Below are 27,164 nucleotides of genomic sequence, written 5' to 3'. Positions count from 1 at the left end.
GGTAAAGCAGCCTTCTCAGAGGCTCTAAATTCCTTTCAGTTTGCCCCCAGAGCCATACAAAGCATTTTCTTTTATGTGATGTGAAAAGAAAAACTGGGAAGTAGTGGCCTAAACTACACAAACATTTCAACTTGCAGAAAAACATCCTGAATAATCTCATATACAACTTGAATAGAAGGTAGGAAAATCTAGGTAACACTGCTTTTGAATTTGCTTTTCTCAGGGTATTTTCCTTTTTGAAATCCAATGAAATACTGGACACCATGAGAGTCCTCTAGAAGTTGCACAAGTTTGAGCTATAATTGAAAACAATGTTACATTTCCAATTCAGAATGTCAGCATTTTCAAACTGATGAAAGCCCAAAGGACTCCCCCATTTGGGGGAATGTATTTCAAAAAGCTTGGCAAGTAGGTGTAATATAAAGATACGTTGTACTATGTCTCAGGCAGAGAAAAAGTTCTCAACTCAGAGCGCCAACTATAATGCTAATTACAAATCAGCACTTAGCAATTTCATCACACCCTTGACTGAGTGGCCTGGGCTGTACAGAAAGCCACACGTGTAAGTAATTTGAGGGCAAAACACTGTCCAAAGTATTAAAATCCATTTTCAGAAACCTTTCTTATTACAGAAGTTTTCACATGTTAACTCTCCAAAACTGGGACATCTTGAGGCTAAAAAATCTTTAAGGCAGAGCAGCTATAAACCTCAGGAAATAAGCAAGGGTGAATCAAATGCCAGTAGTATGGTTATATGGTTCATGAGGACCCAAGCCCACTGGAATTCTTATTCTTGGACATGCGTCCATGTGGAATCCTGTGTAAATAAGCCATATTGAAGATCAAACACTTACTTCCTTGATACCATGCTCCACCTTCTTTGCACATAAGCTATCTGGCCAATTTTCTACAGGGTGTTAGCACAGTACCTGGCACCTAATCACCACTCACAATGAAGTATCTGCTGAATGATTTAGCAGCGGTGCTCTACCTTCTCTGGTAAGTATCCAGAAACAAAGCATTATAAATATTGGCCCATCTTGCTTTGCAAGAGGTCATGGTTATCCAGCCCTGGGTACAAAAGCAAGCCTGAACTATTTCATCTTCGCAAACTTTCTAAAAATTGTTGCCATCGCACTTTTTAAAACTCCCTACACTTCAAATCTTTCAAAGATATAGCAGACTTAAATAATACTACTAATAAATGGTACTAGAAGTGATGCTCAACAGGATCTCATGTTTATTGAGAAGTGATTAATGGTAAAAAGAAAGGCAATGCCCTTTCCTCATTGGCCGAACAAGAAACTGAAGAAACATTCACTACACGTTTTACAATATTTCTCTCTTCCAAAATGCATTTCTGTAAACAAGTTTTTACCACCGTTCTCAGCTTTGAAATCAAATTAATCCTGACTTAATCAGCATAATGTACAAGAACAGAACATTTCTTAGGACTCCTAGTACTTTGCTTTGAGTAACAAAGGGTCATAGAAAATGAACCACCCTTAAAGACACAACCTTGGGTAACACTGTCAAATTCTCCAAGACAAAAATTCTTCATAAAAATGTTCTTCCAGTTCGGAAGGGAAAAATCAAATTCCCACTTTCTGGGGTGGAGGCCCAAAACCTTCGAAACTCAAGTGTTTTCCAAGTGCAAATGTCAAAATGGGGGGAGGAAAGGGTTTAAAAATTAGAGAAAACTGTATGCACTTACGGACTTTAAAATCCGAAAAACATAATAGAAAGAAAAAAAAAAAAACCCAAAGCATTATGCTCTGAAATCACAACCAAAGCCAAAATAAAAGGGACATTTTTCACCTAAACTACCTAGAGGGATTTTTTGTTTAGTTTTTTTTTTCTTTTTCTTTTTTTTTTCATTTTCCAGTTAAGTCCTATGTCTTTTGTGAAATTCCAATACTTAAACTGCAAGTCTGCAATCGTCTCTGAAGTCAATGAAATTAAGAAAAATGTTCTAATTCTCTTGAAGGTCATATTTTTCCTCTTAGGATGTGCAGATGCAACCGTTGCTGCAGTCTGTGCAGAACTGCCTTCTATTTCCCACGACCTTGACGTTCCTACAGAGGTGAAAAAAAGATTGAGATAGTTAGTCAAAACTTATCTGAACATGCTTAGTTAAGAATTAAAATTTCACAGAATAACTCAATAGACATTTGACTATGTGTGCTAGACAGAACATTACCCACAAATAAAAAACAACTTTTACTTCTTACATTTTCAAAGTAGTAACACTCAAGCATCCAAATTAATATGCAATTGTTTTTGCATTTAAAGTTTCTTATATGACTAAACAGATTTGTTTTATTATAGTTCATTTAGGTGAATATTTGTCAGTCCCCCAAAATTACGGCCTAATGAAATTAACCCAAACATACATCAATAGCCCGAGGAAGGGAAGCAACACATATAAATAGAACACTAAAGGAAAAAAACAATGAACTAACAGTACTAGAGTCACCCCATACTAGTCCCAAGGTCTTAGACATAATCATATACCTCAATTTCCTTTTTTGTAAAGTAAGGTTATGTATCTCACAAAGCTGCCTGAGAATTAATGAGCTGATATATAAAAAGCTCTTAGTCCATAGTGAGCAAGAAAATTATCCTCTTCCCCTAAAGAGAACTTAAAATCTATTTAAGAGCTGGATTTTGAAAACTGACTATAGTATTTTGAGATTTTCCTGAAATAAATCTAAATGGTTGTTTCTTATTTAGAATCATTCTTTATGATCTTCTCAGAAATTTATCCTAAACAGCTTTCCATTTCACTATTACCTCATGTACTGGAATTTTTAAAAATACAACTCAATCTACATGCCTCAATTTTAAAAGCAAAATGATTATAGTAGCACTGAACTCACACTTGATTCATCAATTTACTTGAATAAGTCATCTGCTCCCATTTACCCTATGGTAAGTAGGTTTCTGAAATTTAATGTTTCCTACCAAAAAAAAAAAATAGCAATTATGACTTATGGGCTTCCATGTTCCAGGCACTGTACATAAAAATGATCTTTAACCATCCTACAAGGGCTGTATTATTCCTGTTCTAAAGAAAACTAAGGCTCAAAACTTACATGACCGAGGTTATCTAACAAAATAAAACCAAGACTCAAACCTAGGGCTATAAAGGCTTTTTTTTTTACACCATAGTGTTGTATTTATGTAAAAGTCAACGAGTTTAAGTGAGACTTTGTCATAAACTGATTATCCTACCACTAAATTAGTCCATGGATATACAAAACAGTACATTATTGATTCACAAAGAGCAGTTATCTTTTTGTGACATCCCACTTCTCATAACCTGGAATTCAAATATAAACTCACTAACATACCAAGATCTGGGATATTATTTTTTGAGTAAGTCATTTTGAAATATGAAATTTAGTAAAATAAATTTAATAAAGTAACTTACTCATACAATTCTATCTCTGGAAATCAAATTCAATTGAAGAATAAGAAAAATTCAGTCCAATATAAGAGAGACCTCAAAACTTGATACTCCTGGGCTGTGGTACTAACACCTCCCACACCTTTGTTTCCCTTTCTATATAATGAATATATTGTTTATAAGTAGGAAAACTGCTTATTTTTTAAAATCCCTAGAGCTGACCATAGTCTAACATTAAAAAGCACTCTGCTGCTCATATCAATTTGAAACTCGTCTACCTGGTTTTGTCTTTAATTTGGATGGATACCATTTATCTAACCTCTTCTACTACTGATCAAAATCTACTTTTTGCTTCAGTAAATGTGAACTCGTCAGTATGTTTCTTCATTAAATCTCATTCCTATGCTTTTATTATTCTTTAAGCCAAGAATGTCTGGCCTTCTGGCCTTCAAGTTACAGTTCAAAACCTCATCCTTCTTTGAGACTTCCTTAACCACTGCAGCTTTCCATGCCCTCCTAAATACGCAACCACAATTGAAAATTAAAGTGCATTCGTCTTGTTTCATGAAAAATTAGTCAACTCCATCAATCCTTCTAGAAAACAAAGAACTGGTCTTCAAGTAATCTGACAAGCTATGAGTTTAGCTGTGGGTTAAGAGGCTACAACTGACTTTTTAAATAAAACTGATTCTCTTCACAAGAAAAAAATTCTAACTATGTTGAGGCGATGGATGTTAACCACATTTATTGTGGTAATCACTTCTCAATATATACACATATCAAGAATTATGTTGTATACCTTAAACTCATGTTTTAAGTCAATTGTATCTCAATAAAACTGGGGGGAAATTCTGCCTATTATCTTATTTTAATGTAATGTAGCCCAGGAATACAAATAAATTTATGTGCCCTGAACTGTACCACTAAATTAGAAAACCTAGACTTTGCCAAATCCATGTTTCCCTTAAGAAATACACTATATATATAAATTCATCAGCATACTTAATGATGGCATTTACAATATTAATTAAAAACAGCACTGTGTAAACTTGGCACTTATTGCATTACCTCATCTTTTAAACAGTCTGTTTCTCTTTCTAATGTGCTAAGTTCCACAAATAAATGTGTTCAATTTTGCCCTATAACATAAAATAATTCCTGAATCTCAACTACACAATGATACCAAGAAGGCAAGTATCTGTGTCCTAATATAAACCTGTATTATTTTAAATTATGCAAATTATATACAAGTGAATGGCATTTGCTGCCTTCATCTCTTGAACAACATCCAGAAAGCATCACATTGATACATTTTAGCTAGCTGAATAAATTGCTCTATTTCCAAATAAAGTTTTGACGTATACATAAAAAATAAGCTTATAGATTTACAAAAATAAAGATAACATCTATCTTTCCAGAAATTATAAAGATACTTAAGCATTCACATTATACTACCTTGAAAAGTAAACTAAGTGAATTTGGCACCAATAAAAAAACTGTAAATGATTCATTCTACTTTAAGTACTGATTTTTTTTTTTTGAGAGGGCATCTCTCATATTTATTGATCAAATGGTTGTTAACAACAATAAAATTCTGTATAGGGGGGGTCAATGCTCAATGCACACTGATTTTTTTTTTTTAAACATTATTTTCATTTTAAAAAAGTAAAAAATTGGAGGCAGGAGTCAGTAGGATCCTGCTGGAAGGGCCTCCCACTGCCCAAGTCTGTGACAATTTGAGCCTTACATAACCTTAATGATAAGTGAACACCTATCATAGGAATACCTGAACTAGACAAGAATTAGCAATGGATACTAAAACTAAAGGGTGAAAACTTGATGAAGGACAAGACATTTATAGATTCTCAACTACTTTCCCAATTAAGAGGAAAATAGCTTTACAAAAGGAGAACCTGGTAAATACCTTAAAAAGATGATCAAAGTTAATTTTCCCAATAATGACATAAACAGACATCATACAACTTTGGCAGGAATACTTCGTAAGTGATTGATACAAAATCACTTACGAAGTATTCCTGCCAGAGAAACATAATCTGAAAGTACATAATGAGGAAATCTTAAGACAAGTTGAGGGACATTTCTACAAAAATAAATAGCATATACTCTTCAGAAATGCCAACTGGTGTGTAACCACTGCAGATTTAAAGACACCAAAAAGACATGAAGAATAAAAGATCCTAGACCAGAACCTGGACCACAAAAAAAAAGTGCGACCAAGGACAAGACAACTGGCAAAATGAGTAAGAACTATAGATTATAGTACTGAGTCAATGTTAAATTTCCTGATTTTGATACTACTTTGTTGTTTTAAGTGCACATTCTTGCACTTGGTTCCTTCATAGCAATATATTTAGGGGAAAAGGGAATTTACTCAAGTGGTTCAGAAAAAAAACTGTACACAAATCTCCAGAAAAAAATGACAAAGCAAATGTGGCAAAATATTACATTAATGCATCTGGGTGAAGAGTATATAGAAGTTCCTTGTACTAGTCTATTCCAAAATAAAAAGTTAATACATGGAGGGGGATTCGTTTTCAATTAATCCTTCTGCAAAAACTGGCTGCACTAAAAAATTAACTTAACAATTCATGAAACCTGGAAATGTATTTATTTCCTCAGATCTATACTAAAGGTCATCAAATACAAGGATACTTTAGCAAAAAAGAAAGTCTGCCTACCTAAAGGGAAACAAAAGCAAAAATGAACAAGTGGGACTACATCAAACTGAAAAGCTTCCGTACAGCAAAGGACACCACCAATAGAACAAAAAGGCATCCTACAGTATGGGAGAATATATTCATAAATGACAAATCTAATAAAGGGTTGACATCCAAAATATATAAAGAGCTCACGCACCTCAACAAACAAAAAGCAAATAATCCAATCAAAAAATGGTCAGAGGAGCTGAACAGACAGTTCTCCAAAGAAATTTAGATGGCCAACAGGCACATAAAAAGATGCTCCACATAACTAGTCATCAGAGGAATGCAAATTAAAACCACAATGAAATATCACCTCACACCAGTAAGGATCACCACCACCCAAAAGACAAACAACAACAAATGTTGGCCAGGATATGGAGAAAGGGGAACCCTCCTACCCTGCTGGTGGGAATGTAAATTAGTTCAATGATTGTGGAAAGTAGTATGGAGGTTCCTCAAAAAACTAAGAATAGAAATACCATTTGACCCAGGAATTCCACTCCTAGGAATTTACCCTAAGAACGAAGCAGCCCAGTTTGAAAAAGACATATGTACCTCTATGTTTATCACAGCACTATTTACAATAGCCAAGAAATGGAAGCAACCTAAGTGTCCATCAGTAGATGAATGGATAAAGAAGATGTGGTACATATACACAATGGAATATTATTCAGCCATAAGAAATAAACAAATCCTACCATTTGCAACAAAATGGATGGAGCTAGAGGATATTATGCTCAGTGAAATATGCCAGGCAGAGAAAGACAAGTATCAAATGATTTCACTCATCTGTGGAGTATAAGAACAAAGAAAAAACTGAAGGAGCAAAACAGCAGAAGACTCACAGAACCCAAGAATGGACTAACAGTTACCAAAGGGAAAGAAAGGAACTGGGGAGGATGGGTGGGGAGGGAGGGATAAGGGGGGGAAGAAAGGGGGCATTATGATTAGCATGTATGATGTATGTGGCGGGGGGGGGGACACAGGGAGGGCTGTACAACAGAGAAGACAAGTAGTGATTCTACAGCATCTTACTACACTGATGGATAATGACTGTAATGGGGCATGTGGGGGGAACTTGGTGATGGGGGGAGTCTAGTAACCATAATGTTCCTCATGTAATTGTAGATTAATGATACCAAAAGAAAAAAAGAAAAAAAAAGAAAGTCTGCCTAGCAGCTTTTTACAAGTCTTTTTAGAATGAAGATGACACAGAGAAGGTTCTAACACAAGGACCATTATTTTTAGCCACTTTTGGACATTAAATACAACATCTTTAGGTTTAAAACAGTTTCTGCCAGTTTTCTATTCCCTATTACTACAGGGAATGATTTCCACTAAATTATTTGACAATTTATGGTCAAAGGGCTTCACTTTTAAGTCAGCTGCATTTATTGACATTCATAATCAACCAGCTCTACCCTAGTAGTATCTAATGAGGTAAAGGGAAACTGGGGAATAAATAATGAAGGTTTTTACAATAAAGGAAAAAGGACACATAAAAGCAAACTTGAACCTGCAACGGGTCCAAGTCCCAGCCAGGACTGCCGAAAGCACAACGTAATACTTGTGTCTCGTTGGGCACTACAACTTTTATGCATGAAAATGCTAATGCTAAATTCATCACAGCAGGGGAAATGGTGGGGCAGCTTGGTTTTCCCCCATGGTGGTGTCATGTGGAGCCTGCATACACCACTTTTTAATCTAGTGCTCCTAGAGCCACATGTGATGCAGTTGCTGTTAGATCTGCAGCAGGAACAGGCTAAAGTAGCCAGTCCAGATCAAGCTCTTTCCACAGGTTAGCTGTCCATAGGTACAAAGAGGTAAACATAAGATCCTCAAGCATAAACACAAAATTAATTATAAAGTCTCAGGTTAACCAGAAAATAGCCCAAGAAAAGAATGGTGCATTCCTAGAGCTTGATGATACTGTGATGGTAAACAGCAGAGCCAAGATTTTACTGAATTTACACCCAATCTCAAAATTTCCACTGGACTATTCATCTTACACCCAATCTCAAAATTTCCACTGGACTATTCATCCTAATCCTTAAATCACCCCACAATCTAAAAAAAGAAGGAGACTAAAGAAACAATCTTAAGAAAGATAAATTTAAAGAGATTAAGAAACTATAAACCAGAAGTTTCTAGCCCTCAATGTATGATCTGTCACTTAAATATCCACAACTATCCACCCTCCCTACTTTACATCTATAAAATACAAAACTTGTCTCTACGGGAAATACCCTAAGAGCCACAAGATGACAATGTTAAAGTGTGCATATTTGAAATCTTCCTATAATACATATAGGTCTCTGCCTATTTTTCCTCTTTTTAAGCTTAATATCCTTTCTCTTTTCTACTACCTCCCTCAACTTTTAAGTGGGTCACAAAAACATTACTGAGATATATTTATGTTTATTTGTTGGGTAAAATTTTATTAACTTTAAAATTTGATGTTTAGATCCCCTCTCCCCCAAAATTAAATTATACAGCCCTCAACTATTTTTCCCTATGTCCCCATAGGCCTTGATAGAAAACACAAATTCCTAAAAAGTATGTTTACACAGAAAAAAATGTGATTATAAAATCACTCATTGCTTTATATGGTTTATGAAATCAATCTCTGTAGTCTTCAATGTTGTGAATAAGAGTTAAATGAGTCTAATGGCAGAAAGACTCAGTTATACATAATATTCTGCCTCCCACAAGTGAGTGAACAGTTTTCCAATTTAATGAAAGGCTGTAATATTTTATTAAAAATATCTTCTATATTCTCATCCTCCTTTTGAGTTTTTCTAGATGCAGAAACAGACATATAGTTGGCATGAATTTCTGGGAATGGAAGTAGAAGCACCAAGAGGAAGTTAATGAATTAATAACCTTTCTTATTATCAAATTATTTTCCAAGACTGCGAATCAATTAGTAGCTGAACTCCTATATACTTGTCACCGAAAGGGTCAGATGTAAAAAGTCTGGATAATCCACTATTCTCAGTATCTGAGTAATGAATTTGACTAGTAACAGAACAAAGGACAAGATAAACAGGTACATTAAAATTTTGCAGCTTAACTAAGAATAAATTTAAAAACACTAGTTCCAAACCGAGTGAAATGGTTTGTTGACTATTCTATTCTCTGAATCACTCCTGGGCTCTCCAGAAGAACTACATTTGAATCAAACCTAATTGCACAATAAAATCAACTCCTCAAAACACTTTAGAATACAATTAAACAAGTACAGTTTTAACGGCCTGTCAAATCCCTACTCCCAACCTAAGTATATTCTGCATTTGAGAGATAAATTAGAAAAAATGAAGCAGTCATGAGAATATGCTTTCTAGCTATCATAAATTATGTTCTCCTCCAGCTCCACCTCCAAAAATTCCCAATCATCCCCAACAGCTCCATTAATACCTCTCTAGTCCAAACTACTGTCATCTCTCACCTCGACTTTGCCACAGACTCTTAACTGACTTCTCTTTCACTCTTGTGCCCTCTTCAGTCTAAGGGTTGGGCCCTAAAATGAAAACCGAGTAGCACTATTAAGCACTATGCCAAAAATTATTGAAGAATTTGATGTTAAACTAGACTGTGTGTATACTTATGTATATATGGGTGTACATACAGACACACACACACATATATATAAGCCTGAGATTATGGATCACAATAATCATTTGTGAAAGACCTCTATGTAAACACTTTATATATTTAATCCTAACAACCTAAGGTATTTTCTCTATTCTTCAAATACTAAGGCTCAGAGAATTTTACTTGGTCAAATCAGTAATAGTGACAGATATGATACCAGGTATTCTAGAGCCCTTAGCCTTTCTATTACTATACGTATGTTCACAAGACCACAGAATCTAAGATTCATGTTCTATTGATAATATCAACTATTTATTTATAAAGGTCCACCTTATGTAATATACTTAACAGAATCCTTTCCCACATTCCAAAAAACTGATTACCTTTAAAACTCAGCTTTTAACATCTTAGTTTAGGTGACTTCCAGTGGCCACTAAATCTTTTATCTTAAAATTACCTCTCTATAAAAAATAATGAATGTGTTCACAAAAAGATACAATAAAAGGAACACTAAATATAAAACTTTAAACATTTATGCCTCTTAGAAGTAGTCATATTGCCTCTAAAGAGTATATTATAACAAAGTTACATGTGTAGAATATTAAGCCAAAGACATCACTACCTTTTAATGGACAAAAAGAATTCACTAGAGGCTAATAATACTGATAGTTGATGAAAAATGGGCAAACTATTCAAAAGACCCTTTCGGTCTTAAGGTAGGCCACAGTATTGAAAAGCACAGCCAGGCTTAGCAGACACAAGCGAATTCTAATGTTGTTTCTAAAGAAAAATCTTGAGACTAGCAAGTAATTGGGCGGGGAGGGGGCTGTGGATCCTACACAGGTCCACAGTGCAAAGGAAGAAACTTTGGAAAACAAATTTACAGAAAAAATAAACATGAGGAATTTTAGTTTGGGGGTACACAAAACACTAATGACATACAAAACCCAGTAGTTCTCAAACTGCTTTTGTTGAAATATTTTTTTAACTGAAGTATAGTTGATATACAATAATAGTTCTCAAACTTTACATACAACAGAATCATCTATAAAGCTAGTAACATGCAGATTCCAAAGGCTCACCTCCAAAGATGCTCATTCAATAGATGAGGGGGGAAAGAACCTGCACTGTAGGTATTCCCAGATGGTAACTTGTACAAACTTCTCTTCAATCAATTTCTCCATACCTTGGGAGCTTACTAAGCAAAATTCTAGTTTAATAAGTCTGGGGATAGAGCCTAATTATTTTTGCAAATACTTTTCAGATGACTCAAAGTTTTAAATGGTTGTTACCCTCTTTTTTGGAGTTTCTGAAGCAATCACCCACATCCACCCTGCTTCCCTTTTCCCATCCCTTCTCAGGATCATGGCTCCAAGTAACTAACATTTGTCATAAATGACTGAATTACACAAGAACTTGTCTAGGCATTAGTTCTGCCACTGAAGTGATCTTGCAGTTTGTGTTCAAAATTAAGAGTGGGGTAGACTAAAACCTTCCCACTCAATTTTATAATCTTTCAGATTACACTATATTCAGAACCATGTTTCCTCTTATTCCTGCTATCAATGGCAACTTTCAAAACATTAGGTAAAGTGATGAGAGAATACTAAAACCGAGTTTAAATAAAAGTTTATATTTCAATTAATTATGGTCTCCTCCTATACCCACAGAGTGGTAACTGGTTATAAGGCATCAGAAGATAAACATTGTTTTTTAGCTCTTTTAAATAATAAATATGATAATGCATCAAGATGTAAACAAAAAAAGCCTTGGGGCAAAACAAATTCCAGCTCTTCTACAATTTAGCTAGCAATCTTTAAAAAGTTATTGCTCTTTAAACTGAAGTAACAAAATGGCAGCAGACTCACAGACTCCAAGAATGAACTAGTGGTTACCAAAGGGGAGGGGTGTGAGAGGGCAGGTGGGGAGAAGGGGACTGAGGGGTATTATGTTTAGTACACATGGTGTGGGGGATCAAGGGGAAAACAGTGTAGCACAGAGAAGGGACATAGTGGATCTCTGGGAAGTTGCTGCACTGATGGACAGTGACTGCATTGGGGTATGCGTGGGGACTTGATAATATGGGTAAATGTAGTAACTACATTGTTTTTTCAAGTGAAACCTTCATAAGAGTGTATATCAATAATACCTTCATAAAAAATTGAAAAAAAAAAGTTATTGCTCTTTGAGTCTCAGTTCCGTAACTATAAAATGAACATAATCTTAACTATTCTACTGGATTACTGCACAAGGGATCAGTGATAAAATATGAAAAGTGCCTAAAACATAAATGTCCAAAAAGATGGCTAAATACAGGTAAGCACCTCAAGTAGTTAGGGAAAAAATCAGGATAAAATACTATACAGAATGATTGTAACTGCATAAACCACTTGTGTAGGCAAAGATGAGATGGAAAAATGCCAAAAATGAGTTATTTTTTTCTCACCAACAGAGAATTGTGGGTTATTTTTCTTTCACTTTTCTACTTTTTATAATTTGGTAGAGCCTAACTATATTTTATATTTATAAAACAAATGCAAAGGCAGAATTCACAATTAACAAAACATTTGCACACGTAATTTTTTTATACATGCAAATACATTGAAAGTTCTATATGCTATCCACAACCTGATTACCAAAGACGTGATCGTGTTAACTCTAAAGCTTATGTAAGTCTATCTCCTCTAAATGGCTTCATGGATTGCACAAGCGGTGTAAGACCAGGTTTTTAACTTGGACATACGTACAGAGTACTAAATATCTTCTAAGAACCACCAGTAACTACCACAACAGTAAGTGCAAATGAGTTGCAGAAAATAACTGCCTGCCTCTTTCCTAACCCCTCAATATCCAACGACTCAAACTTGGGGATTTATTTAGCCATTTTCTTTCTTCACCTTTCCACTATCATTTCCTATCCATCCTTCCAGACCCAATTCAAATCCAGTCATCCAGAAGAATGTATGACTCTAGTCCTAATTGGTCTTGCTATACTTTTCCTCTGCACTGTAAAATAGCACTTTAATATACTGTCCTATACTGTTTATGATACCTCATAATTACTTGACATCTTGTCCCCTTAACTAAAGTCAAGTCAGTTCAGTTAGGGATTATTTATTCAGTAAGGGATGAAAAGCACTAGGGACCTATTTATTGAGCTAGTTGTTACAACTAGAAGAATTTGGTCTGTAGGAGGTGGCAGCAGCATGCACATTTGAACTAAATCTTCTGCTTCTGTGGAACCTGAGCCACAAAACTCAGCCTGCCTTTCTCGATCATTTTGCAGACTTGCAGGATTCAATGGTGAAGAAAGAGCAGCTCACTTCTGTTTACCCTAATTCAGGGAACACGCAACCCTTGAACAGCTGCAGTTAACAGTTCTTTGTTGTACTGTACCTTAAACTAAGGCAGTCAAAGCCAATGCTGTAGATTCCCATTTCCTGTGAGTTATTTGTCTTCTAGCCCTGCCCGCCCCCAATAAACAAACCAACACACCTAAATAAAAAGCTGAAGATGCAGAAGCTTTACATTTCAATTTCAAAACAGACCACCCCACCCCAACCTCTATGCACCATTCATCCATTTTAAAAAACTTTGTGTCATCCAATGAACCGTTCAAATTATGCTTCATAAGGAGAGATGCTTCAGAGACCTGGGGAAGAAACTGAGCATGTAAATTTAGCCATTCACGGGGGTTCTCAGTAAGGTTTCTGTTGAGGGAGGGGACAATTCCACTGCTTAAAAGTTTGAAAACTGTTACAGGACTTATCTTTACTTCTGGCAGGTAAGCAGAATGGCTCACACCTGAGTAATTCTTGGTTTAACCATCAGAGTAAATAGTGAATGATTCTAGAATCACTAACTATCCATTATCCCAAAATGTTTAAGTGTGGAAAAATGGCAGTGCCCTCTGGATCAATCTTTAACCATAACAAAAACTGAACACTGCCATTTTTAGTACCCACTTGTATTTCAGACATTTTTTTACAATCTAAATTTACCAAAAACAATTCATACTAACTAAATTAAAGTTGGTCTTACTTCACTAAACCTCTTTGAGGTTTGGAACAAACGTCTTGGAAGAAGTTGCAGGTGGGAGGGGTAGAAACAATACAGAAACAAGGAATGCAGTCTGTTGAATGATGTGTGGGAGACCAAAATCTTCAAACCTCTTAACAAAGCACTCTCATGTTACCTTAATTCAAAAAACAGCCATTGGCATTTGCAGTATTCATCTGCTACCTCTCTGCAGTCTCTGAAATAAGTTGATTATACCCCACTGCTTGAAACTCTATTCAAGATGATAAAGTCCTTTCCTTTGTTCTCTTTCTAAAGCTCAGATTACTCCCTCTTTAACCCATCCTTTAAGTTTTGTTATTTCTGAGTGTTCTTTCTTTGGCTCACTTTTCTCACTGCATGTTGGCTCTATAACCCCACTGCAGAAGTGAGAACACCAGCTCTGCTTTCTTAGCTTGTGTAACTTTGCAGTTTACTCTTTTCTGTGCTTCAGTGTCTTCACCTGTAAAAATGAGATAACTACATCTACTTTACAGAGATATGGAATTAAATGAGAACTTAGGTAAAAATATGTTAAGTATTCAGGACAGCTATATGCTAGACACTATACAGAGTGCTCAATAATTTCAGCCATTATGTTTATTACTGATATTCTTGAACAACCTTAAACTCTTCCATGCTCTTACCTATACTAAGGATTGAAATCTCAAATTTCTATCGGTGGACCTCTCTTCTGAACTCCAGATCCCACTGTCCCATGGGAACCCCAAACATGATTTCCAAAAGACTATACATTTCCAAACCCTAGCCTGTTGCTTATCTCATATTCTCTAATCTTTTCTGAATAACTAGTCAGCAAATATGTCCACCACATTCTTCAAATCCAACTTCCCTATCCCCAGTCTTGGTTCCCGTTCTCACTGTCTTTTTCTCTCAAACTATTGTGAAAGGAAGCCTCTTGTTTGATCTCCCAGCCACCTACACCTATCTCTCTTCACTTAACAGATGAGTTTAGGTAAGTTGCTAACCTGCATTTCCATTTCCCTACCTATAAATACGGGATATTACCTCCCAGAGTTGGTATGGGGATTAAAGTAAGGCTATGGAAGATCCTAACAAGATCAGTACTAAGTATTTCATTCTTTCCATTCTCCAAGCTGTCACTCCACATTAACTACCATCCTTACAATCCAACTGAAACAAAAGTATAGTATAAACATCCAAAGCCCTTCATATACTAGGCCCAACCAGCCTCTCCAGCTGTACTACTTACCATTCTTTTCCACATTAAACTTTTCATTCTGAAAACATACCCTAAACCATTCTTAAGATGTTTATAAACATGCTGTCTCCTCTTTCTAGAATGTGCTTCATCCTACTTTTCTATCTGGCAAACTCCATATATCACACAGTGGTCCATGGGCTTTGAGGCTAGTACCTCCCAGGTATAGTTCCAACATATTTTCATTTATCATTTATTTATTAAGTCAAAAGTGAAACAACAAAGACAGAAGTGAGAACTTCGGTTCATGAATGATTTGAGCAACTTCTTTGCTAAGCTGGATACTGATTTCCAGATTCTGTAAGATTATTTCCTCAGATTTTTGTGTTAATTCAAAATACGTCAGAGGTAGAGACATGACACTTAGATTTAATCTGCATTAATATATTCTCAACCACTTTAAGCACTTTAGACAATCAACAAAAATCAAGTCCTGATTTGTATACTGCATTTGACAATTTTCATAGTGTAAATAATAGGTGATTTCAAGCTACAAATGTGATACCACTGAATGTCAGGTTGAGAAGAGATATGCAATGGCACATTATATACTGATAAAATAGATGTAAATAATCTTTAGTGTACCTGAATGTACTTCTTTAATGGTAATAGCAATGCTAAGTTTATGCAATTTAACTGTAGTTTATAATACTATAAACTGTAGTTTATAATGTAAATAGGCATGTAAACAGAAACACCTTTTAATACAATGCATTTTAAGTTTATGTAATTTGTTTAATAATGACTGTAATTAACAAACAGCTTGCTAAAATTCTTGAAAGCTAAAATGTTGGCTCACAATTAGCCAGCTCAAGCACATCACTGGACTTAATACTGAAATTCCAACTCCACCAGTTATAAGCTATGAGACATACAAAAAACCTCTGGGCTTGCTTCCTTATCCAAAACATAAGAATGATACATTAATGAGATAGCTAAATACTTATGTGCACTATGTGCCAAGCACTGTTATCATTTGAGTGATTACTCATTCTATTGGACATGGTACAAATAAATGCTATTTCTATCATGAAGCCTCCCTAATTTCCCCAAATTCATTACTCTTCTCCAGAAAAACAAAACATTTCTTCATTCCTCTATTACAGCTCTTATTCCATATACTATCCATTTTGTTGTCCTAACAGTCTGCTCCTACCATTAGAGATGAAGCTTTATCTGTTCTATCCTAGCAATTAACACAAACATCTGCTGAAAGATGGACACAAAGTGCAGGTTTCAAAGAGATCCAAATTCAGTGTCATCTATTCTCTTTTAGTCTTTAAGGAGACTCTACAGAAAGGCATTTTATCTAGCTACAAAGCAAGGAAGGTGATGAGTACTACAATTTCCTCAACTCTTTTGACAGAGACAGATTTATATGCAAGATAGAAGTAGGCAGAACTGGCCTTAGAATTTTACAAAAAGTTTGTTTACCATCCTGATAAAAACATACCCACTTACTAGAATTGAAGAGGCAATTTAAAACAATGGAGTAGGGAAATGCTAAATGGAAAAGAACAGTACCCTATGGCTTAGATTTAATAAGAAAATACATTTGACTAATGTTTTCTTCCTTTCTGACTTCTACTAAACTTGGGTGGGTTTAATTTTTTTCTAAAGTTAACAATAGAGCCAAGGTGATTACTCCAAATATTTCTCAACAAGGAACTAAAACACCCAAATTTAAGGGTTAGGAGGAAAAAGATGGCTGTATGGGGTGGAAAAAAAAAACCTTCCTATAAAGAAAAACTTGTGCCAAAACTGTAAGAAAACTGAATTTTTTTTTTAAAAGGAAACATTTCTCTTAATCACTTCTATATTCCTTTAATAAGAAGTCTTTTTAGTACATCACAGGTAAGTTTTTCATTAATACTTACACAGTAAATACATTAAAAAACAACTACCTATATACCTGATCTGTACTAAGATTCACTGGGAAGCCACCAATCCTCTCTGTCATCCATATCTTTTATCCCTCAAGTCCTTATTTTCTATATGTTTAAGTATCTAGTCCAGAAATGACAGAAAAGAAACAATAACCTTCCTAAAAAGAATGGTTTAGTAGCACCAATTGCTCCCCAAGAACTTCAAATGTTATCTTGGTTTAACCCTCTCTTATCCTTGGTATCTCTAGTCTAGACTATGCCATGTATGAATCTTCTCTACAACATATCTAGTAAAAGTTCTCTTAGTCTGTATATTGAAACCCTCCTGGTATTTCTATAAAATTCTTTCGTTTATTTACAAAAATGTTCATCCCTAACCAAAAGGCCAAATTCCCTTCAACCTCTATGCATTGGTTCTAGTGCCCTTCTGGCATGGAAAATAAACCTGACTTTAAAAGCATCTGTGAACAACTATCACATCCCTTTCTAAAGCATCTTCTAAGCTAAATATAAATACTCTGCTAAACATTAAGGCATATTATGAGAAATAAGATAACATGTATGAAACAAAGTGGGAAGAAGTCATCTGTACATATTCAGTAATGTTATCTATTATTACCACATACTAGTTCACCGTTAATTCAAGCTTCCAACTGCCTTCCATACAAAAGTTGTGTCACAGAGCTCCTCTATCCTAATTCAAATCAGACCTCTTCTTTAAAACTCTAGTACCTTTTTTTTTTTTAAGGCCAACTTTGTACTTGTCTCAGTAGATTCCTTCTCTATCAAACTAGTTATGTAAACATTTCATTCAATTGCCTTTTCCTCATTTATCTCCAAACTTCCCATTTTGGAAATCTATTCCACTAATACCAGTTAAGACTTGTTCTTGAACTGTACAGAATTTCTGTTCAAAATTACTATCTATACAGTGGCACCAATTTGGGCTGTTCCTTCCAGAACACCTCTGGCTAGCCTGTACACATCTTTTGTGGCTCAGCTCAGAGGGAACTTCTTCCAGGACTCCTCTATGATCAATCCACCTATACCCCAGGCTGGGTTAGGCAATCTTCAAGCTTTCAAATTGGCACCCTGTGCATATCCTGAGAAAACACTTTCTGTTTTGTACTGTACCTGTCACTAACATAAGTCACTCTCACAATCCACTCCTGGTTTCTCTGTAGTGTCTTGCACAGTATAGTTGTTCAAAGATAAATAGCTTCATCTCGAACAGCAAAAATTTTAAGTATGTCCAAACACACTCCATGTCACCATTTTTAGATTTTCTGCTTGAAAATAAGAATAATTCTAGAAGTATTTAAGGAGAATCCTTCTATTCTCACTTAATAGTAGCAAAAAATTTAAAAATATATACCTTAAGCTGTTGTCACTATAGTCACATCTCCTATAGATCAATCTGTCTCACCACCCTATTAGCTTTCCAGTTATTCAGAAAAATCATTTACCAAGTGCCTGATTGAGCCAAACACTGGGTTAGGTTTTAAGAAAATCAGTTCTTAATCCCTTCTACTAGGCTGTTCTTATTTTTACCTATAGTTTGAAACCTCTGATCCAGCAGTAACACTAAAGGACAGATGTGAGTCAGTATTTTTATCAAAGGATAGTGTTATTTTAGCTGGCAAAAATTATAAAGCTGATATATTCAACAATTAAGGATTGGTAAATTATAATGAAACTATGTTAGAATACTATGGAGCCACCGTAAGTGATGTCACAGAAGAATATTTAACAATTAGGGAAAGGTTCTAAATAATGCAGAAAGGTTACAGAACAGTATCTGAAGCACAGAACAAAGTAAACCATGTATCAAAGAGGTCACTTAAATGTTCCAGAAGTTTCAAGCCAGAAAAGATCCAAAGCTTGAAGTTCTATGATACTGAATTAGATCATGTGACAGAACAAGTCCATAATAATACTTAGGCAAAAATGGCTATAGCTGATTCAGTGTTCTGCCAAGATACATGCCCAATCATGGAACTTTACAACAGCTGTGACATCATTTTCAGGATGCAGTTTAAGTACTTCCCTACTTATTGAGTTACCATGCCCATTTGGCATGAAGATTTTTCGCAATCTTGTAAATAATACAAAGGTGCACACACAAACATCCCACCTAAGGGAGTCTACTGCAATGACCTATCTGTCCCAATCTCATGAAATTTGTTTTGTCTTGGAAAGCTAATAAAGACCGGCTTTACAGTCAGTTACATAAGGATGTTAAGGATAATAGTGGGCAATGGAGGAGTAAGTCAATACTAAACTGTGAAATGGTAACTGGGTTTAGAATCAATCACACATACCACCTTCCTGAAACCCCAGCAAGCTCTTCTTACAGAAGGTAAACTAAAAAGTAACCTGACACAGGTATAATCAAAGCTTTTATTTTTATTTTTGTAGTTTGTTCACCAGCCAGAGAATAATTATGAAACTCATTCGTCAAAAGTATTTATGGAAACATTTTAAGAACTATTCACTAGTTAGCTTAATAAACACCCTAAATCTTGATTATTATTATTACACTATGAAAGCAGCAAAAGGCTGGTCAATTCCAACATAATTTATCTTACACCTACTTATGAAGATCAATTGTCATTCACTGTTAATACAAACACAGATTTGATTTAAAGTTTATATAATAGTCCTCAAATTTTCTACTACATTTTTAAACACTAGCTTCCCTACTGGTTCTAACACATACAAATTTATCTTACCTACACTTTACATTCCTAAAAATATTCCTGTCTTTGTCTTCTTGCCTCTAATCACAAGATGTAGGACAGAACTTTGCAGATGAAAGAAAGCAGATTCATAATACAGGATAGATACTATGCATGTTTCCAGTGGCTTAACTCAGCACTAGGACGCCCCTCAAATCTAATTATCTGCTATGCGACTAAATGCTGCTAAAGGTCACAGCCTCCTTCCTTATTCGTCCAGAAACAGGAGCCTGTGAATACATCTTGAGAGCCTTTCAGATAATCTAGCAAAAATAATTAATAAACTATCTTTTTCTACAAGGTTATGACATATTTTAAGCTACTGTTAAACTTTGGGGAAGGAAGAGGGGAGTTTAAAGGACTAAAAAGTTGAGTTTTTGTTGACAGCGGATTTTTCAGTAACCTGGCTCTGTATCCCCAATACTTTTAGCATCACTGTCATGTCTATTTCCATTGCTTATTTATCTGTAAACACTAAAAGATGGTAACCATCTTGCTTTAGTTGGACAACTATACACCTCCGACTCCATGTTATGAAGTGGAGAATGTACCAAAGAGCCTTCCTTCCACTGCTCAAAGGAGTTAAGTTTTGTATAGAGGCATAAGAAGTGCCTCAGATACTAAATTAAATATCTAAGATCGTTATGAATTCATGACAGATTTAAGGAGAACATATTTTCATAAACTTATTAAGGTTTTGTTTTTCAATTTTAATTTGAAGCTACGGATTCTCAGTCAGTATACACAGATCTTTCTCTGCCCACAATCTTTTCACCTACTTCCTATATTTAAATACGTGTAAGTCCTAGGTAATGCATGCTGTGCCTCAGCCAGTTATTTTGTCATTACCTTATGGTCCTAAATATATTCACTCAACACACACAGACCAAGCATTACCAACTCTTTCAAGTGAATTCAACTCTTTAGTTGGGGCCTATTCTCATCACTCACTCTGCCCAAGACTCCCAACTTGTTACAGAGGAATCAAAAGAAAGTGAATCTTCGGGAATTCAATAAAATGTTAAGAGGAAAAGGTCAGCCTTTTTCCTATGATCTGTTTTCTAAGTTTTATAAACACCGCTTCTAACTAGTGACTCTACAGCATCTTGCTACGTTGATGGACAGTGACTGCAATAGGGCAGGGGTGGGGGGACTTGATAATATGGGTGAATGTAGTAACCACAATGTTGCTCATGTGAAACCTTGATGAGATTGTTTATCAATGATACCTTAAAAAAAAAATTACCTCTTCTAATGGAAAAAAGGTTTTGGAAAACGTAATTAAGCAAAACACTACAAAAGACAGGAGCAAGGAAAACATACTCCTAATAATGCCAGTTGTCAAAGACAGGCAGAAAAGTGATGTCAGGCCTTGGCAACACACCAACTCAAAAATAACCACTGTACCCCAGCTAGGCCAAAAGTTAATTCCAACAGAACTTTTACCTTTTTCTCTGCCACAGCCTCAATCTTTTCCTACTTTAATATCAATGGCTCTACCACTTAAACTATTTATTCCCTTTGTAATTTTTTTTGGACTCATTCTCCACCTCTTTCTGCATACATAAATCAGGTTCTCTACATTGTTTCTGATTAAGCCCACATTTCTGTCCTCCATTACTGTTCCCACATTCCTTTACACTAAGATTCAAGTCGTAACACCAACTATACTTCCTTAAAGGATTCAGTGTAACACCTCTCCTGTTCTAGTTCCTTCCACTTCCCTAAGTCTTAAGAATGGTAAGCTGGTTACCTTTTTAACACTTTCTTCTTCCTCTTGGCGTTTCTCATAGTGTGAGAAGTCATCAAAAATGGAAGTGGTGTGCTTGTAGCTGGCTATGATTTTCAACACCTGCTTAGCCTTTTCCAGAGGCACTTCCTGAGTGTCCCTGGAGTTGGTCACCGGTTTATTCTCATTGTTCTCTAGGCGAATGTGTCGCAGTTGGCTATTGGGAACGTCCTTCACAAAAATCCACCTGACATCAAAACGACCCTTCCATTTGTCCTGGGACCACACACCTGCACATGTGTTGTAGTCCACAGCAGATTTCATTTCTGCAACACCACAAAAGTGTCCACTGCCGTTGACACTGAAAAGTAAGTAAACGGGGCCTTTCCCGTTCATGGAGCGATAAGCAGCATCCAGTCTCTTGTTACCATGCTCTGTGCTGCACCAAATATTATACTTAATGGAACGGTGGATATCGTCCTCAGAGTAGCTCTTAATGATGAAAACCCGGCCATGTTTCAGATTCCAGTCAAAATCCTTGGGGTTATAGTTATTAATGGACCGCAGCTTCTCCAACACTGGGTGAGGTTCTGAAGGAGCAGATCCAGATCCAGCCTGAGATTGTCCTACTCCATTACCATCCACCCCATTATGACCAAACCCACTGCCACGGTTCCGAGGTGCTACCCAGCGGGTTGGCTGAGTTGCCTGTTGCTGGACTGAGAGCTGCGCAGGCTGTGGTGGAGGTGGGGGCAATGGCTGTGTCTGTTGCCCTACTGATGCCTGAGCCACCGGTGGGCTACTGTTAGCCTGCTGACCTACAGGCTGGGGAGACCCCTGGTTTGGTTGTTGACCTATATTCTGAACCAAACCCTGTGAGGGGGCTTTTGCCACAGGACCCTTGTTATCCCAAGTTCCAATATCCATGTTATGCTTTATTGGGGGTGGTGGAAGACTTGATCCTGCAATGCCATTCTTGGTCTTCAACTTAGGTTGCTGTTTTGCAGGCTTGCTAGCAATATCAGCCCAAGATGCTGGTTTTGGAGGAGCAATGGTAGCTGGAGGCAAACTACTGGAAGCCACAATGTTACTAGTAATGGACCCACTACCAACAGCAGAACCCACAACTTTTGGAACATTGCTTGCAACTTCTGTGCTACCCAACTTCAGTGCCGCCATCCCTTGGTCTATAGTGTTCATGCCAGGAGCCTTATTGAGGGTCTCACTGGCAAAAGCTGACTGTCCATCAATCATGGCTCCACCTAAGGAGCTAGGTGCATAAGCATAATTGCTACTATATCCAGAGCTCTGAGTAGACTGTCCCTGAGAACTGTTATTTCCCCAAGCTGAGAAATCAATCCCACTGGGAAAGAAATTAAAACCATGCTGACCAAGAAATGGAGTGCTACCTAGGGCTCCTGGTTGTCCAAACATTGCATCTGGTAGGAAGTGAGGCTCTCCGTTGCTCAGCTGTCCATAAGAAGCTAGGTAGGGCATGGCTGTGTCACCCCCAGTAGACCAAGCAGCTTCACCCAAAGAATAGGAGAAGCCAATGGAGGGACTGTAGTAACTGGGTAAGTAGGAATCTGACATGGCAGTATAGGCATTATTCTGTGAAAGAAAAAAAAAAGGCAAATCAAAACAACAGAAAAATAACCAAATAGAAAAATAAACAAAAACAACAATCAGGAGCTTTCCTCTGCCTATTATTCATACAATTCAAATAATTCAGCCATTACCACAAAGAAAGTGAGTGACCACTTGAAATGGTTTCTTCCCATAAATTCACTGGTAGATTTTGGCATAGTAATCAAAATGTTTAAGCATTTGGACTGATAGTTAATATGGGCATCAAACTTTAGCACTATAATTCAGAAAAGGGAAAACCTAGCACCTCACCAATAGTTTAAGTCTTTTTCTACATAAGTATTGAGATGATACTTTTACTAAAAACAGTATCTCTGAATTTAGGGAGTGGGAATTTTGGCAGAATGGAGAAGTAGTCAAAAGACTGTCCTACTTAAACTATAATAGGTGAACAACAAAACAAAAGAACTGGAAATTTCAAGTTCTATCCCAAAAATGTGTGTAGTCATTCATCAACCATAAAGTTTCTACATCTAGTTTATAGTGTTAGCCTCATGGCAAACCATCTAGCAGCATCAACAGATGCTACCATTTAATTATAACCTGGAAAGGAAAGTGGCTTCCTGAAATTTTAAAACTAGTCCACCATCTTTCAATAAGGGATCATCCTCAAGAACCAGAAATATACACTTATATGCAAACAGTCTTCACATCAGAAGCCAGGTTACATTGCAAAAACTTCAGTCATTCTTGATCTTAGTTTGTGAATAGTATTTTTTATAAATCCTATAGCTCACAAAATAGTTCCTTAAGTGAGAAGCTGGAGGTATGAAACTGGTCTCTACAGATGTAGATATAGCTAAACAACTCTAAATAAAGAGTACTTTACCAACTACCTTCAAAATAGCTCTGGTACATAAGAATCCATTAACTAGTGAATGGAAGTTTTGTTCCTAAGAGAGCTGTATGATAAGAACTACACTAGGCCTCAAGTTTGTATTACCAAAGCCGGTATTCCTCTCTAGGAACTAAAACATCTCTCTTGAAAAATGTTTCAACTATTGTGGCTTGGTAAAATGGTGCTTTTCTCTACCAAATTTAACATTTTCCTGGGCGGGGAGGAAAAAAGCTAAATCTTTTCACACATATCTTCAAGCTTAAGAGAAGTCTGTATTTCCTGAAGACACTGTTAAAATATTAACAGACCCAAACCCATTATGTATAAGAAATTCAGTCTATAATCAATGAATTAAGATTGAACAGTTATTCCAACATAAAGCAATGAAAAATTGGTTAGGAAGTAGGTGAATTACTCTTGACAAGAAACTATAAAGGACAAAAGTTCTCAGGCTATTTGTCTTTTCAATGGAAATTTTAATTTATCCCCCAATTTTTTTAAAGATTAAGTTTTAGCTTGAAAAATAAGAAACAATTGGACTTACCACATTATGCCATTATATAGCTGAATACCTAAACCTTAACAAGTTCCCACATGCCCCTAAGCTCAAAAATCTGAATTACACAATGTTTCACAAGAAAGACCTAGGATTGTTTCTAAATGCTCCCACTCTCCCTGTAATAATTATGTAAACAAACTACTTCAGTAGCAGGAACCTATTAATAGTTCATTCCTCTACTTCCTTCCCTACTTTTCCTGATTAACTGGTTGCTTCAGGGAAAACTTTTTCCCAATCACCTGCTTAAGTGGTTTTTTATACTTTCAATGAAGACAATTTTAATAGGGGGTCTAAAAGTTTTAGATCCAAAAAAAAAAAAATCTGAAAATATTAGGCCCAAACGTGGGCATGCAGTAACGTCGTTACTCAAGACTATTATACATATTGTACAACATCTGTTCAGAATTTTACAAACGTCCCATAAGCTTCTTCTTCATCTTTTAGGATGTTCTGGAAAAGTTACTATCAATTTTCCTTTCCCTACTGGTCTGGGGAGTTATAATTATTAACCACAACTTCGTGATTGTCTTTGGAACTCAAGATATTAATACAAAAAAACAGCTAAATCAAGTTCCTACATGCACAGGTCATTTTACTATATGAATCTACATGCAAGTAACCTTCACATTAGCAGATTTAGTACACTGCAAAAGCCTCATTCTTCACCTTTATTTATGATAAACAGTATTTTATCTTCCTTTTAACTTCATTTTGTAAACCCTATAGCTCCCTTAAGTGAGAAGCCAGAGGTATACAAAGTTGGTCTCTATAAGATGTAGACACAGCTCAATTCAAAAAAAACAAGATCTGATTTTGTTGTAACTCCAAAATAGACCTGATAATCTAAGAACTCACTACCTAGTGACCAGAGGTAAGCTGAATACCCATTTTACAGCACTGAATAAAATTCAGGTGATTTTACATTAGTTTTTCCCATTACATATGAATCCAATCTCCCTAAGAGGGAAATTTCAGAATATTTAACACTATACATATTCTGAAGTTTTGCACTGTTACGTTCTTGGTAAGGAAGAATTACTCAAACAGATGTTACTGTTAGTACACTATAAAATGTGATCAATACCAATCTTAGAACACAGTATGTTTGCTGACAGTAGAGATGGGAATCTTAACAGCCTGTAACATTTGTAATAACTTTTTTATAACACACTGACTGGTATTAAGAAAGTCATCCCCTGAAAAAGACATTTACTGATAGGGCAGAGAAAGAATGGTATACTACAATACTACACCCTTTCATCAGGCATGTAAATGGTTAACTACTCACGGGCCTCGCCTGCGGACTCAAGTAAGGCTCAAAATCATCATCATTTAATCCATCCTTTTGATGTACAGATCCATTTTGTACTAAAGGAAAAAAATTCAAATTAGGAGTCTTCACAATAGTACAATCTACCTACCAAGTCAATCAGATTTTTCCTGATCAGAAGAAAACGTTACTAAACAGAGCAAATAAGCTTGAATTTCAAAAGGATAAAAAATGAGTGATGAGAATATTCGTCAGTGAAAACGTCCCCCTCCACTCAGAGCAAGTTGATCTAAAAAGGTCATTTTATTGGCTCCTCTAGATTTCAATTCCCTCCCGCGTCCCCTCCCCCACCACATGTGAGTACTTCCAGAGTGTGATCCACGAGGATGAAAAACAAAGGCCTTCTTCTAAGAGCTGCAGGAAACTAAGGACCTGGGACCTTTCAAAACCGAATCCACCCCCACCCTTAATGAATTACGCCTTGTTCACTAAAAAGCTGTTCACCAGCTGCAAGAACACACCGACAGGGTCAAAGAATTAAGTGTGGGGCACCTGCGAACTAAGAGGCTTCCGAAAGGTCCTCTCCCTGGGGCGCTTCCCGGAGACCCCGCCCCCACTACTCGGCGCCCCCGGCCCGGGGCCACCCGCGGAGCTGGGCTCACCTTTGTTTCCTTGACCTTTTGGTCTCTGCAGGCGAAGAAACGTCGCCGAGCAGCAAGTTGTCCGAGGAAAAAATGAAAAAGGAAAGACAAATTAAAGCTGGGCCCGCAAAGGGAATAAAGGAGCAGGCCTGAGGGGAGGCGTCAGGAATGGTGAGGAGGAGGAGGAGGCTGAAAATGAGAGGCAAGGAAAAGCCCTAGGCCGGCGGGGCCCGCGAAAAAAAGCGGGGACGCGCCAGAAACAGCGCGAGAGGACCAGAGTCTGGAGGAAGGGGAAGGAAACAAGGAAGAAAAACGAGGTCCGCTGAGAGGAGGGAACGCGGCGCGGGGTTGCGAGGCCCAGGGAGAAGCGGGGAAAGCGGGTGAGGGCGAGGCGCTGGGCGCGGCCGGCCTGAGAGGCCCGAAATCCGGCCCGCGAGAGGCACCGCCTCGGCCCGACCGGGGGCGGCGGGCCCGGGCCTAGTCGGGCTCCCTTTCGCCTCACACAATGGCCGAGGCATGCGGGCCGGGCCTATACCTGCTCCAAGAGGCTGCTGGCCGACATGACTCTCGGATCCACACGGGTGACGACGGCGGCGAATCCTCCTCAGGGCGGCGGCAGCGGTGGATGTGCCCCGGCGGCGGGAGCAGGCGGCGCGACGGCGGCTTTTGTCCCTGACACTCGGGGGCTTCGGCGGACGCAAGCGGAGACACAGCGCGCGGCTCGGGCTCCGGCTGCGACTCGGCGACGCTCTAGCCCGGGAGCTGAACGCCCGTCTCTATGCCTTTACGCGCGCGCCCGCCCCTCGCAGCCGAAATAAGGGCGCCGAGAGG

The 27,164-nt window shown here is 37.1% G+C and overlaps 1 protein-coding gene and 1 long non-coding RNA gene across 4 annotated transcripts in view; one reads left to right on the top strand and one right to left on the bottom strand.

Annotated features, from left to right (window-relative positions):
* LOC140848857 (uncharacterized) overlaps window positions 1-21,716 on the top strand; it is a 31,202-nt gene extending 9,486 nt beyond the window's left edge. For all 3 annotated transcript variants that reach the window (XR_012130083.1, XR_012130084.1, XR_012130085.1), the window contains one exon: window positions 21,577-21,716. This is a non-coding gene — a long non-coding RNA (uncharacterized lncRNA). The remainder of the gene's footprint in view (window positions 1-21,576) is intronic.
* YTHDF2 (YTH N6-methyladenosine RNA binding protein F2) lies at window positions 1,944-27,087 on the bottom strand. The gene is made up of 6 exons (XM_037010514.2): window positions 26,869-27,087; window positions 26,355-26,379; window positions 25,711-25,790; window positions 21,403-22,989; window positions 9,581-9,652; window positions 1,944-2,075 (listed from the first exon to the last, which is right to left on the bottom strand). The coding sequence occupies exons 1-5, from the start codon at window positions 26,893-26,895 to the stop codon at window positions 9,617-9,619; spliced, it is 1,755 nt and encodes a 584-aa protein (XP_036866409.1). The 5' UTR covers window positions 26,896-27,087; the 3' UTR covers window positions 1,944-2,075; window positions 9,581-9,616.
* Between the last annotated feature and the right edge of the window lie 77 nt (window positions 27,088-27,164).

Source organism: Manis javanica, chromosome 4 (genome assembly GCF_040802235.1).
Source record: "Manis javanica isolate MJ-LG chromosome 4, MJ_LKY, whole genome shotgun sequence".
NCBI lineage: Eukaryota > Metazoa > Chordata > Mammalia > Pholidota > Manidae > Manis > Manis javanica.
Note: the sequence above shows the minus strand (reverse complement) of the source record. Positions and strands in the feature narration are given on the sequence as shown.

Coding starts and splice junctions, on each gene's coding strand:
- YTHDF2 (XM_037010514.2), bottom strand. CDS start 26,895: ATGTCGGCCAGCAGCCTCTTGGAGCAG. Junction 26,380..26,868: donor CCAGCAGCCTCTTGGAGCAG/GTATAGGCCCGG, acceptor CTTCGCCTGCAG/AGACCAAAAGGTCAAGGAAA. Junction 25,791..26,354: donor AAAAGGTCAAGGAAACAAAG/GTGAGCCCAGCT, acceptor TTTTTCCTTTAG/TACAAAATGGATCTGTACAT.